The 15,544-nt window shown below is 47.2% G+C and overlaps 1 protein-coding gene across 1 annotated transcript in view; it reads right to left on the reverse strand.

Moving 5' to 3' along the window:
• Positions 1–15,544, reverse strand: part of RILP (Rab interacting lysosomal protein) — a 72,315-nt gene that overhangs the window by 12,839 nt on the left and 43,932 nt on the right. The window contains exons 5-6 of the mRNA XM_075333250.1: positions 8,116–8,276; positions 4,055–4,177 (exon numbers count right to left, since the gene is read on the reverse strand). Coding sequence (XP_075189365.1) covers positions 4,055–4,177; positions 8,116–8,276 — 284 coding nt within the window. The remainder of the gene's footprint in view (positions 1–4,054; positions 4,178–8,115; positions 8,277–15,544) is intronic.

A 15,544-nucleotide genomic window follows, 5' to 3' on the forward strand; every position in this document is an offset into this window, starting at 1 on the left:
GATCAATCGGCACGTGTGGATAAGCATCTTTGATGCCTAATGATGCTAGGAAATCTCCTTGGGACATTGAGGCGATGACATGGCGGAGGGATTCCATCCGGAACCGCCTGGTGTCCACGAGCTTGCTGAGCAGTTTTAGATCCAGAACGGGACGGAACGGCCCGTTCTTATAGGCACCGCAAATAATTTGGGGTAAAAACCGTGACCTTGTTCCTGAAGAGGAACGGGGGTCATCACTCTTTCTGCCTATAGGGTGCACCTTGTTTGCAGAAGAGCAGCGGCTCGGCCGGGAGGTGGAGAAGTTCTGAAGAATCGAGTTGGAGGACGAGAAGTGAGCTCTATCCTGTACCCGTGAGACAGAATGTCTCACACCCAACGGTCATTGACCTATGGCAGCTAAATATCGCCAAGGCGGGAGAGCCTGCTACCGACCGAGGATGCGGAGAGAGGAGGCCGCAAGTCATGAGGAAGCCGCCTTGGAAGCGGGTTTTCAGACTGTCTCTTTTTTGGGCGTGACTGAGCCCGCCAAGAATCTGAGCTCCTCTGATCCTTTTGAGTCCACATTGGACGAGGAAAAATGGGACCTGCCCGAGCCTCGAAAAGACCGAAACCCCGACTGCCTCCTGCTCTGTTGGGGTTTGTTGTGTCCGGGCTGAGGAAAGGATGAATCCTTACCCCTGGACTGTTTAATGGTTACATCCAAACGCTCACCAAACAGTCGGTCAGCAGAAAAAAGGCAACTGGTTAAGCACCCTTTTTTGGAAGCAGAATCTGCCTTCCATTCACTTAACGAGCAGACCAGGCTCTGCTTAAAAACACGGAGTAGCGGAGGCTACTGCCGCACGGTTCGCAGAGTCTAGGGCAACCTGAATCGCGTAAGAAACAAATGCAGACATTTGAGAGGTTAAGGATGCCACCTGCGGCACAGATGCACGTGTAACCGTGTCAATCTGTGTAAGACAAGCTGAAATAGCTTGGAGTGCCCTAAGGGTGAGAATACTGGAGCCAACGGTGCGCCGACAGCCTCATAGATGGATTTAGACCAGAGATCCATCTGTCTGTCAGTGGCATCTTTAAGTGCAGCTCCATCTCCCACTGCAACTATGGATCTAGCTACAAGCCTGGAGATTGGAGGATGCCGCTTGGGACACTGGGTCCAGTCCTTGACCACGTCAGGGGGCAGGGATAACGTGTATCCTAAGCCGTTTGGAGAAGCGCATATCTGGATAAGTGTGGTGTTCCTGGACTGCCTCTCTGAAGGCAGAGTGGTCCAGAAAAATACGTGAAGCTGACTCCTCCACTGGAGGAGCTGGTGAGAAATAACCAACATTCTATTGATGGACGCTATAAGATTATTCACTATGGCGTCACCATTAGGTGTATCCAGATTGAGAGCGGTCTCAGGATCAGAATCCTGAGCCGCTACTTCCGCCTCATTACACAGAGAGTCCTTCTGCTAGGACCCTGATGAAACCGAGGGCCGCTCATAGTGAGCCCGCTTAGGCTGTCTGGGACTGACGTCTGTGCAGAGCCGTGACTCTGGGATGCGTGTGACATTCCCGGAGCTGTTAGTTGTTCACACTGAGGGGGGCCATGGATCAATGATTCAACAGTGCCCATGTTGTGAGAGACATGTCCGGACTGCTAGGCTTCTAGTATCATAGCCATAGTCTCAGAAAAACTGTCAGTAAATACTGCAGACACCGTCCTCATCCTCTGGCCATTAGCAGAGACTCCGGCTGAGTTGGATACAATGGGGGTCTATGTAACCTGCCGGCCGTATAGCCGTACATGCTGTACCGGCTGCATAGAAAAACATGTGGTTCTGCACCTTTGTTTTACACAGAGAATATGCTGATAACTCCTCCGCACAATCCAGGAGGGTATATACAACGTGCGACCAAACAGTGCAATGTATATAGTACAAGCATGTCTATAAGTGCACTTCTGCACTAGTGGGGTTAGCACCACAGGTGCTGCTTAACGCCTGTTGCAGCGATTGTGTGACTATCAGAATGCCAGGGTCTTCCACACTTGTCTCTGTATCGTACAGAAACTGACACTAATGGCTGCCGGCGTCCTGTGTAGAGAAGGAAGCCGTGGGCGTGCCTGAGAAAGTGCGGGAATCCGGTTTCACAGTGCACACAGTGAGAGGGGTGGAGTATGCAAAACATACTCCAGCTCTCAGCGCTGCAGTGCTATGCAGCGTCACGCCCCTACCCTGACTGTCAGGCCTGTGGGCGGTAACGAAGGGAGACTAGGCCCAGAAGCCGGGGACTCGAGTTAATAAGCGCGGCCGGCATATCAGTGCTGGCCGGCGCGGAAGTCCCCGGCGCACCACAAATCCCAGCGGCGCCTTAAATAAAAACGGCAGCGGCGGTTAGCGCGGTAGTCACCCAATACACTAACACACCCAGCAACGCTGTGGTGTGCGATGGCACTAGTGCGGACAGCGCCGCTGTCCCTGGCGCACTAACACACCCAGCAGTGCTGCCGTGTGTCTGCGCGGTCCCCACAGGGACACAGAGTACCTCCATGTAGCAGGGCCATGTCCCTGAAGATACTCCGCTCCATGTCCAGCAGATACCAGGGGCTGTGGATGGAGCACGGCCTCAGTGCCTGGAGACCGATAGAATCCCACTTCACCCAGAGCCCTGTAAAAAGGGATGGGGAAGGAAGCAGCATGTGGGCTCCAGCCTCCGTACCCGCAATGGGTACCTCAACCTTAACAAACACCTCCGACATGAAGTGGGGTGAGAAGGGAGCATGCTGGGGGCCCTCGTATGGGCCCTCTTTTCTTCCATCCGACATAGTCAGCAGCTGCTGCTGACTAAACAGTGGAGCTATGCGTGGATGTGTTGCCTCCTTCGCACAAAGCACAAAACTGGTGAGCCAGTGATCCCACTGGGGGTGTATAGCCAGAAGGGGAGGGGCCTTACACTTTTAAGTGTAATACTTTGTGTGGCCTCCGGAGGCAATAGCTATACACCCAATTGTCTGGGTCTCCCAATTAGGAGCGAAAAAGAAAAAAGGTTTTGGTGCAAATTTGGTACAGAAGATTGCACCAAAACATTTTTTGTGCATTTTTTGGCCAAGAGATGCAGATTTAGTGCTGCAAATTTTACACCCACCACATTCCTACACCCCATCTACAACTGCTGGAAAATCCCATGTTTTTCCTCTGTATATATGACACCCTGCAGCATCAGCCCTGGCTGGTTTTAACACTTATCCAAACAGATTAACCACTTAAATGTCTGTCAATTACAACAGTGGCACCTAAGTGATTAAAAGAGGAGAGGACTCCCCTTTAACACTATTGGCGCTTTTCAATTCGTAATCACTGCTACCGATAGTTGTCATGGCACCTTGACTTCAGGGTACAGTGGCCTGTTAGTTTCTGCTAAAAGCAGGGTCTAACAGGCTGTCAGCGTAGAACTGACAGGTCTTATGCGCTGCAGTACACGAGTCCTGCAGTGCATGACACCAAAAATCAAAGTAAAAAAATATTCATGTCCCACAGTGGACCAGTGGATTTTTGTCTACAATATGAGAACAACCACTTATATATTGTGTTTTCCACTTCAGTATATGTATTTATGAGAACACACAATGTCAACATTTTGTATATTTGATTTGATTTCAGAATCCCTTTAAAGGGTGATTCAGAACAACAAAACAGTAAACTCCATGCACTGAGTACAGCTGTTATCACGTCCCGGCACTGAGTGACAGTCTGCCTGCAGTGTGTATGTGCTGACCGACTTGTCGCTCACAGTGTCGGGGGTGCGATTACAGCCGTGCTCCCAGTATACAGAGTGATGACATAATCTCTCCCCTGTGCCGCCCCGTGACTCGGAGATTACATATTATAAAAACGTAATTTCCGCTATATAACCGCACTTCAAATCAGCTACACAGGGTTTTAACACAGTTTACATACATATTAACCCTATATCTGCAGGTAAATAGCGCTTCTAGTGATGGGGGGATTCCCTTTATAGCCGTGTCACAATCATTGTTATACATATTGTAATCAGAACTAATGGCCGACCTGCTGCTGGGAGATTCCATAATGCCCAACATTTTGGCTTTGATTTTCTTCTTCTGCTTCCTGATGGCAGATTTCATGCCACACAACAAAAGGCTGGGGATCCTCTCATCATTGAGCAGCTCCCTATGTAGCAAATAGCAAAGAATATCTGTTATCAGGAAATTAAAGTGCATCCTCCGAAATACAAGTGCTAAATGAAGGATTGTTTCATGACAGAAGAAAAACTTTGTTCCAGCACATACGGAGTATAAACTTCTTTTATTGGAAAAATATAGTAAAAAAAAAAAAAACAAAACAAAAAACAAAAAAAAAAAAACACACAGATGGTAGGTGAAAAAACAGCAAACTGGCCCTAGACACACCGGTTTACGCGTTCAGAGGCGTGCGCCTCTTAATCATAATGGTGGTTATCATTAAGAGGCGCACGCCTCGAAATACGTAAACCGGTGTTTCTGGGGCCAGTTTGCTGTTTTTTCACCTACCATCCGTGTGTGTGTGTGTTTTACTATATTTTTCCAATAAAAGAAGTTTATACTCCGTACGTGCTGGAACAATGTTTTTCTTGGATGGTCTTGGACAGATGCCGTGAACTTGGAGGAACAGGTGAGCTGGACACCATTTAACTTTCTTGCATTGTATCATGATAACATACACTTGTATTGCATATACATTATCTGCATAACTTGGCTGCACATTAACCCCTTAGGCTATGTGCCCACGGGGACATTGTCCTGCGGATATATCCGCAAGACATTCCGCAGGTGCTCCCAGAAATCCGCAACAGAACTTTCTCTGTTTCAATGCTGCGGATATACAGCGGAATGTCGTGCGGATATGGTGCGGGCATTCTGTATTGAGGATACAGTACCATGGCTTCGGCACTGCATCCTCAATGCAGAACAAGTGCTGCAGTGATCGGGGTGCTCATACTTACTTCCATCATGCAGCACCTCGCTTTCCGGCGGCCGGGTCACTGTCAGGCAGCGTCTGGTTCACTGTGCTGGAGGTGGGCGGGCCTGAACTAGCTCCGGCTGTCACATGACCGAAGCTTGTGCAGGCCCCGCCCACCTCTTCCTTCCTGTACCTGGCTGGATCCACCGCGCTGCTGCCGCTACACCGGATGGAGAAAGTGACTCGGGTCTCTATCAAGGCAGGTAAGTATATGGGACACTGCGGAGAAATCCGCAACAATAATTGACATGCTGCAGATTTTTCCACACGAAAATCCGCATGATTTCCGCTGCGGAAAAATCCGCAGCGTGGGCACAGCATTTCCCAAATGCCATAGAAATGGCTGAAGAGTAGCTGTGCTGCAGATTTCTGGAAAATCTGCGGCTTTTCCGCGAGAAATCCGTGGCAAAATCCATGCATTTTCCGCAGCGTGGGCACATAGCCTTAGCATCAAGTGACGTACATTTACAGGAGATGTGCCCACTCATTGTATGGAGCGGGCTCGGGATCTGAGCTCCTGACAGTACAGATGCCACTTGTCTTATATAAGAGAATCCAAAGAGAAACTGCTGCATTTGAAATTAGCTCCAAGCGCAAGTTCATAGGGAATCTGTCTGGAATCTGAGTAGTTTAATGTAGAGACAAAGACCCCGATTCCAGCGATGTGTCACTTATTGGTCTGCTTGCGTAGCTATATCAACAGGAAATAATTAGAGGACTAGTAAACCTGCTGCAATGTAGTCCTCCATATTAGTGACCACTGTATAACCGTTCCCCCACCACTAATTGATAGCTTGCTCGGTACACAGTACAGAGGTGTGGGCAGGGTTATAAAGAGCTCAGCATTCAGACAAATTGTAGATCTGAAGCAGATAAGTGTTTTTTTTTCCAAAACTGCAGCAAGCAGCCCAGTAAGTGACATCTCTGGAATCAGGGTTTCTGCTGCTACATCATCCTACTCTCAGATGGGCTAACAAAAACATGGTGTCAGATTCCCTTACCGCTTAGCTACTGCTGTCAATAGCAGCATTTCAACTGTCAGGAATGGAGAGATTTATTTACGAATCCTATCACCCCTTCCGCAAATTTATCATAGAATGGCGATGTCTTCTTTTGGCAGCCGGGGGCTTTTCCAGCAGTGTTAGTACTCCTATGTTGCCCAGCCCGTGACTGGGCTTACTAGGAGATCGGTAATTATACAATAAAAGTTTCAATATTACAGTTTTGCAGTGATTACAGGTTCAGGTTCCCGAAGAGCGCAAACTAAAATTATTACAAATTATTACACTTACACATTTTTAAAAATTACACTAAAAAAAAAAAAAAAAGTCTAAATGACCTACTTATGACATGTAAATTGTGAGGTTTTTAATAGAAAAAGAATTACAAAAATATAATCAGCGTGCAATAGCAAAAACATTACTTATTTTAAACATATTCTAATGCCCTGTAATCAAAATGTCGTTATTTACATAATATCATTCAGCTGAATATGTTTCTTTTATAGTGACTATTGCTGAGGAAATTTAATCTAGGCAGGACGTTCAGATAAATGGACAACCACGTAACATAAATTACCAGACACTGCGCTCATTTAGAGTCTCCCACTGTGGGGCTCTAATATAGCGATAACCAAGGGTGAACTCCCTATAACTATGGAATTTGCCATATATCCTGAGAACAGGGCTCCATTCATTCTCTATAGGAGTGGCAGAGATAATAGAGTACAGCGCTGAGCCATTTCAGATATTCCCATAGAGCAACGGCGTGCAATATTCCCGAGGGACCACATTAGAGATCGTAACTGATGTGGAGGGCCGAATCAATAGGCTGAAATTAATTCTACTCAATATTAATATTAATTATTTTATATTAAATCTATCACAATATTGAGCAGAATTAAGTATTTTAACATCCTCCTACAGTATGAGACCCTCACATACCTCTCTATATACAGTGTGAGCCCCCACATAACCCCTCTATATACAATGTGAGCCCCCACATAACCCCTCTATATACAATGTGAGCCCCAATGTAGCCCCTCTATATACAATGTGAGCCCCGACATAACCCCTCTATATACAATGTGAGCCCCGACATAGCCCCTCTATATACAATGTGAGCCCGCACATAGCCCCTCTATATACAATGTGAGCCCGCACATAGCCCCTCTATATACAATGTGAGCCCCAACGTAGCCCCTCTATATACAATGTGAGCCCCTACATAACCCCTCTATATACAATGTGAGCCCCGACATAGCCCCTCTATATACAATGTGAGCCTGCACATAGCCCCTCTATATACAATGTGAGCCTGCACATAGCCCCTCTATATACAATGCGAGCCCCAACGTAGCCTCTCTACATACAATGTGAGCCCCGACATAGCCCCTCTATATACAATGTGAGCCCCAACGTAGCCCTTCTATATACAATGTGAGCCTGCAAATAGCCCCTCTATATACAATGTGAGCCTGCACATAGCCCCTCTATATACAATGTGAGTCAAAACGTAACGCCCCATATATACACATTATGAGGCCTCACACTGCCTCCTACATGCATACAACACATCCCATACACATGAGAGATTAAAAAAAAATCCTCCACCAATGTGTTCACCGACGTCTGCATCTTGAGAATTGAAAAAGCGGTTACATCAGTATGCGGGTGGCGGCGGACGGATGGCGGGTAAGCACATGGTGTGGCCGCAGGCCACAGTTTTCAGTAGTTTGACTGTTTCGGTCTGCAGGCTGCACTGGAATAGCCACAGGGCCAGACAAAGCCCATGGGGCTGCACTTTGCCCTGCCATAGAGAATGAATGGAGAGCAATGATGATTAAGCACTACCATGCTCTGTACTACCGTAGTAACAAGCAGTTGGACGTTCAGACGTGCTCATCTCTTGTACTGAGTATAATGGACGTTACAGAAGATCTTAAGGAAAAATGCTCGAGTTCTCCATCAACTTCCATTATACTGTACACGAGTCGAGCCTCTCTGAGCGTCCAACTGCTCTTTACTAGTACAGAGCATAGTAGTGCTTGCTCATCACTAATGGAGAGTATGTGCACATATTTATTATTAAAAGGTACTATAATAAATTACCTGTGGTAATACTGCAACTCCTCATTTACCAAGAACAAGTTTGTCTTCAACTCATTCCTCTCCTGTACAATATGCTTCACATCTTCCTTGGTAAAACATAGTTGGTTTGATGGTGCTTTGTCCTTTTCGTCTTGTTCCAGAGACTTACATTCAGGAGTGTTCTGAAAAAGTCACATAATGTGGATATGACGTATGAGTAGAGAATAGAGGCAGGGATATGCTTTTATTCACCTTTTGTAGGTTTTCATCTGACCAGTAGATGGCAATGTAGATTAATTCATATATAATGAGTCCTCACTTCCACACATGCAGTAAACAAGGCTACTGTATCCAGGACTGACAGCCTCACTACTAGACCTTAGGATCCAGGATTGGTAGCCTCACCACTAGACCATTAAATCCGGGATTGGCAGCCTCACCACTAAGGCCCGTTTGACACATCCGGCATTTCGCCGGATTCGGCACACTTCAGTACCAGTGCAATACAGTACAATGGCATCGCGGCAACCTCCGGTACCATGCTGTCATGTGACCGGAGCTTGCCGCGATGCCATTGTACAGTATTACACTGTACTGGAGTGTGCCGAATCCGGTGAAATGCCGGATGTGTGAAATGGGCCTACACCACCAAGTCCCCGTAGCCGGGCCTGGCAGCTTCATTGCTGGGCCTCCATAGCCGGGCACAGAAGCTTCATTGCTGGCCCCCCACAGCCAGGCCCAGAAGCTTCATTGCTGGGCCCCACATAGCTGGGCCCCACATAGCTGGGCCTGGCAGCTTTATTAAATGGGTCTCCATAGCCGAGCCTGGCAGCTTCATTGCTGGGTACTCTTAACTGGGCCTGGCAGCATCATTATAAGGCCCCGGGCCTTGCAGCTTCATTACTAGGCCCCCACAGCCGGGCCTTAAAGCCTCATTACTAGTCCCCCATAGCTGGGCCTCACAGTCTCATTACCAGGCCCCCATAGCTGGGCCTCGCAGGCTCATTACTAGGCCCCCATAGCTGGGCCTCGCAGCATCATTACTAGGCCCCCATAGCCGGGCCTTGCAGCCTCATTACTAGGCCCCCATATCTGGGCTTCGCAGCCTCATTACTAGGCCCTGATAGCTGGCCTCGCAGCCTCATTACTAGCCCCCAGAGCTGGGCCTCGCAGCCTCATTACTAGTCCCCATAGCTGGGCCTCGCAGTCTCATTACTAGGCCCCCATAGCTGGGCCTCGCAGTCTCATTACTAGGCCCCCATAGCTGGGCCTCGCAGGCTCATTACTAGGCCCCTATAGCTGGGCCTCGCAGTCTCATTACTAGGCCCCCATAGCTGGGCCTCGCAGTCTCATTACTAGGCCCCCATAGCTGGGCCTCGCAGGCTCATTACTTGGCCCCCATAGCTGGGCCTCGCAGGCTCATTACTTGGCCCCCATAGCTGGGCCTCGCAGGCTCATTACTTGGCCCCCATAGCTGGGCCTCGCAGGCTCATTACTTGGCCCCCATAGCTGGGCCTCGCAGGCTCATTACTTGGCCCCCATAGCTGGGCCTCGCAGGCTCATTACTTGGCCCCCATAGCTGGGCCTCGCAGGCTCATTACTTGGCCCCCATAGCTGGGCCTCGCAGTCTCATTACTAAGCCCCCATAGCTGAGCCTCGCAGCCTTATTACTAGGCTCCCATAGCCAGGCCTCGCAGCCTCATTACTAGGCCCCGCAGCTTCATTACAGGGCCCCCATAACCGAGCCTTGCAACCTCAATACAAGGCCCCCATAGCTGGGCCTCATTACTAGACCCCCATAGCCAGTACTCACAGCATAATTACGACGGTAAGCCCTCATAGACAAGGCCTTAGAGCCTCATTAGTAGACCACCATATCCAGGACTGGCAGCCTCACTAAAAATATAACATCATGCCCATTCTTTGCTTTATATTGGAATTTTTGTAATTTATTTTATTATTGCAATCCTGCTTTAACCTTGGCCTGTGTATATTGTAATAAAAACTAATTAAAAAAGAAAACCAAGCAGGACTTAATTGCAATCACAATGCTGAAATGATGGCTTGTGTATCTGGATCAATTTATTATGCACTGAGTCACCATAATGTGAATATGTTAGAAGGAAAGATAAACAAGACACAAGCTCCAAGAAGTGAGTGCACACCTTAACTTTATTACTGCCTGACTCCGTAAGGGTGAGGGAAATGGGCACGTAGTCACCTGTACTTCCCAGATATAGGGATACTTATTTGTTTGTGCTGTCATATATCAGATGTTGGCCCCGCATAACCTCCCACAGACATTATGAGCCCCCACATAGCCCCTCCCGTATACAAGTGACTTTGGATCAGCTTCACATGCATGAAAAAGTTGTTTAACCACAATTTTGGAAAGGTGCCAACAATTTTGTCTGGCACATATTTGAAGCTACATGTGAAATTATGCACAATTTGCTTTTTTTTTTTCCTCTTTTTTTTGTGTTGTTCCAATACTCAAAGAAAATAAACAGGTCTATACCAAAACATGTACCCTATTTTTCGGACCATAAGACGCACTTTTTTCCCCCCAAATGTTGGGGGAAAGTGGGGGGGGTGCGTCTTATGGACTGAATACAGGGCTGCGGGGAATGAGGGTGCTGCGGTGGAGCAGGTCATCGGGGGCACGAGCAGGCTGTAGCAGCGCCTGCCATGATCACGTGGACCCGCTCATTTAATATGCCGCCCATCCTCCCGCCCATCATCTCTCAGCGCTGAAGCAGGCGCTGACAGGTGGGCGGGGTGATGGGCGAGGGATAAAAAGCCGGCCCGCATGATCACCCTTGGCAACTGCAGCCCGGAGTGATCATGTGCGGCTGTATTCACTGCCCCCCGAACATCATCATCAGTGCGGAGGGCAGTGAATCAGTACACATTACTCACCGTTCCCCTGCAGCACCACGATCCCTCCTGTCAGCTGCCTTGCGTGGAGACTAGCGGCGCGCACAGCGATGACGTCATCGCTGTGCGCACGTGTCCACACACAGCCGCCGGCACAGACCGGAGCACATCGCGATGCTGCAGGGGAACGGGGACGGCTCCACACAGCCGCGCTGCCGCTGACACAGACGGAGGAGAAGCGATGCTGCAGGGAGTGAGGTGAGGTAAGGTGAGTATGAACATTTATTTTTTTTTTATGTGCCACAGGATGCGGCCATATACCAGGATAGGGGTTTATTATGAGCCGCATGGGGAGTATATGAGCAGCAATGGGGAGTATATGAGCAGCAATGGGGAGTATATGAGCAGCAATGGAGAGTATATGAGCAGCAATGGAGAGTATATGAGCAGCAATGGAGAGTATATGAGCAGCAATGGGGAGTATATGAGCAGCAATGGGGAGTATATGAGCAGCAATGGGGAGTATATGAGCAGCAATGGGGAGTATATGAGCAGCAATGGGGAGTATATGAGCAGCAATGGGGAGTATATGAGCAGCAATGGGGAGTATATGAGCAGCAATGGGGAGTATATGAGCAGCAATGGGGAGTATATGAGCAGCAATGGGGAGTATATGAGCAGCAATGGGGAGTATATGAGCAGCAATGGGGAGTATATGAGCAGCAATGGGGAGTATATGAGCAGCAATGGGGAGTATATGAGCAGCAATGGGGAGTATATGAGCAGCCTGGGGAGTATATGAGCAGCCTGGGGAGTATATGAGCAGCATGGGGAGTATATGAGCAGGACATAACCCCATAACAGTGTCAGCAGCAAATCCTCGCCCCATAACAGTGTGTCATGACCACATTTTTTGCTTAAAATTTTATTTTCCTCCTCTAAAACCAGGGTGCGTCTTATGGTCCGGTGCGTCTTATAGTCCGAAAAATACGGTAATAGCAATAATTTTCTGCGAGAAATACCTCATTTTCTAGAACAGTTTCTAGAGTGACAACAATTTCGAGCATGACTGTATATTCATGTCTACACTAATGTGCATAAAGAACACGTTACAAGATAATTTCCAATCCTATAGAAAATACACTATAACTCTTGTTCAATATGAAGGATAGATGTAAATTTCTGCTAATATGTAGGAAGAACCAGTGGGAAAAGGTCTATGTAGGCCTGTGAAAAAAAAGGTTATGTGTAATTACAGAGGACTTAGACTGAAGATGGAATAATGAATTGAGGGACTAAATGAATAATAACAGATGATGAGGATGAAAGAAGGTGGTAGAATATGAGCAGAAAAGGAGAATCAAAATGAGAAATAATTGATAATGATAATAGAGAGAAGTTAGCAATGGATCCACACAAGAATAAACCAATAATATGACCGAAAAAGATAAATCAATCAAGGTGTGGGGGAGTAGTGCAAACATAGTATTGCTGTGGATGGGCTTACAGGTTAAGGAGCAGCATCATTTATGGTACAAGGGTGGGGCTAAGCGCGTCAGGATGACGTGTCTATGGTGGGAATGTGGAACCCAGCAAATATATCCTGCGCATGCGCCCAAGTATAAGACATGTACTAACAGCAGAAGAGTGAAAAAAGCAACACTGATTGACAATCAATTTCACATGATGTTGTATAAATGGAATAGACATCAGATGGAAATTATTGGCAATTATCAAGACACACTCAATAAAGGAGTGTTCCTGCTGGTGGGGACCACAGATCACATTCTCAGTACCAAAGCTTTCCAGCTGATGATTTGGTCACTTTTGAATGTTGGTTGTGCTTTCACACTCATGGTAGCATGAGATGGACTCTACAACCCACACAAGTGGCACAGGTAGTGCAGCTCATCCAGGATGGCACATCAATGCGAGCTGTGGCAAGAAGGTTTGCTGTGTCTGTCAGCGTAGTGTCCAGAGGATGGAGGCACTACCAGGAGACAGGCCAGTACACCAGGAGACGTGGAGGGGGCCGTATGAGGACAACAACCCAGGAGCAGGACCGCTACCTCGGCCTTTGTGCAAGGAGGAACAGGAGGAGCACTGCCAGAGCCCTGCAAAATGACCTCCAGCAGGCCACAAATGTCCATGTGTCTGCACAAACTGTTATAAACCAACTCCATGAGGATGGCATGACGGCCCAATGTCCACACATGGGGGTTATGTTCACTGCCCAACACCGTGCAGGATGCTTGGCATTTGCCACAGAACACCAGGATTAGCAAATTCGCCACTAGCGCCCTGTGCTCTTCACAGATGAAAGCAGTTTCATACTGAGCACATGTGACAGACGTGACAGAGTCTGGAGATGCCGTGGAGAGCGATCTGCTGCCTGCAACATCCTTCAGCATGACCGGTTTGGCAGTGGGTCAGTAATGGTGTGGCATGGCATTTCTTTGGAGGGCCGCACAGCCCTCCATGTGCTCGCCAGAGGTAGCCTGACTGCCATTAGTTCCTCAGACACTTTGTGAGACCATATGCTGGTGCGGTTGGCCCGGTGTCCCTACTAATGCAGGACGATGCCAGACCTCATGTGGCTGTAGTGTGTCAGCAGTTCCTGCATGATAAAAGGCATTTAAGCTATGGACTGGCCTGCCCATTCCCCAGACCTGAATCCGATTGAGCACATCTGGGACATCATGTCTCGCTCCATCCACCTACGTCACGTTGCACCACACACTGTCCAGGAGTTGGCGGATGCTTTAGTCCAGGTCTGTTAGGAGATCCAGCAGGAGACTATCCTCAACCTCATCAGTAGCATGCCCAGGTGTTGTAAAGGAGGTCATACAGGCACGTGGAGGCCACACACAATACTGAGCCTTATTTTGACTTGTTTACACTTTCATTTTGTCTTGTTTTGATTTTCATTTTGAATTGATTCCACTTTCATTTTGTGTGTGTCTTCAAATCCAGGCCTCAATTGGTTAAAACATTTGATTTCCATTGATGATTTTTGTGTGATCTTGTTGTCAGCATATTCAACTTTGTACAGAACAAAGATTTGAGTCTTCCCTATAACCCCCTTCAGCCCCGGGGCACTTTCCGTTTTTCCGTTTTTGTTTTTTGCTCCCCTTCTTCCGAGAGCCGTAACTTTTTTATTTTTCCGTCAATCTTGCCATATGAGGGCTTGTTTTTTGCGGGACAAGTTGTACTTTTAAATGAAACCATAAGTTTTACCATATGGTGTATTGCAAGACAGCAAAAAAATTCCAAGTGTGGAAAAACTGCAAAAAAAGTGTGATGGCACAATAGTTTTTGGGATGTTTTATTCACGGTGTTCACTATATGGTAAAACTGATGTATTACCGTGATGACTGAGGTCGGTGCGAGTTTTGTAGACACTAAGCATGTATAGGTTTACTTGTATCTAAGGGGTTAAAAAAATTCACAATCTTGTCCAATAAAAGTGGCGTACGTTTTGCTCCATTTTCCGAAACCCGTAGAGTTCTCATTTTTTGGGATCTATGGCTCAGTGACTGCTTATTTTTTGCGTCTCGAGCTGACGTTTCTAATGGTACCATTTTTGCGCAGATGCTACGTTTTGATCGCCTATTATTGCATTTTGCGTAAAACTTGCGGCGACCAAAAAACGTAATTTTGGCGTTTGGATTTTTTTTGCCACTACGCCGTTTACCAATCAGATTAATTGATTTTATATTTTGATAGATCGGGCATTTCTGAACGCGTCGATACCAAATATGTGTATATTTATTTATTTTTTAACCCTTTAATTTTCAATGGGGGAAAAGGGGGTGTGATTTGAACTTTTAAAAATTTTTTTTTTTTTTACTTTTTTTTTTTTATTTTACTAGTCCCCCAAGGGGGCTATAGCGATCAGCAATCCGATCGCTCTTATCTATCTGCTGATCACAGCTATACAGCTGTAAACAGCAGATACAGTCACTTCCTGCTTCCCTGGCCTCCGGGCCGGGTGAAAACGAAAGTGAAACGTCATAGCTGCAGGCATTATCACATAACCCTGTGCTACGATGGCAACCACCGAAAATCACGTGATCACTCGTGACTTCCGGTGGGGGCGGCGGTAAGTGAAAATCTTCACCGCGCTTATATACATCTCGCTGCCAGACTTTGGCAGCGAGATGTAAGGGGTTAATGTTACGGTTGGAATGCAATTCCACTCGTAACATGCAGGCACACATGTCAGCTGTTGAAAACAGCTGCTATGTGCGCCGATCAACGCCGCCTGACCGCAGCAGGGGGCCGGGCTTAACGGGACACGCTCCATGACGGATATATCCGTCCATGGTCGTGAAGGGGTTAATATTATATTATATATATATTTTATATATTATAATATATATGTGTGTGCGCGAGTGTATTATGCAAATACTTTATTTGAGGTCACAACTTCCCTTTTTTTCTCTAGGTTATATTATTTGTATTTAGAAACCTTTCGGAAAATCATTAAGGTCGAAGCTTTGCATCATGTATCTGTATACACCTGTCGGATATCGATTAAAGCACCACTCCAGCGTCTTGGGTTTCTTTTTCA

Source organism: Anomaloglossus baeobatrachus, chromosome 2 (assembly GCF_048569485.1).
Source record: "Anomaloglossus baeobatrachus isolate aAnoBae1 chromosome 2, aAnoBae1.hap1, whole genome shotgun sequence".
Lineage (NCBI taxonomy): Eukaryota > Metazoa > Chordata > Amphibia > Anura > Aromobatidae > Anomaloglossus > Anomaloglossus baeobatrachus.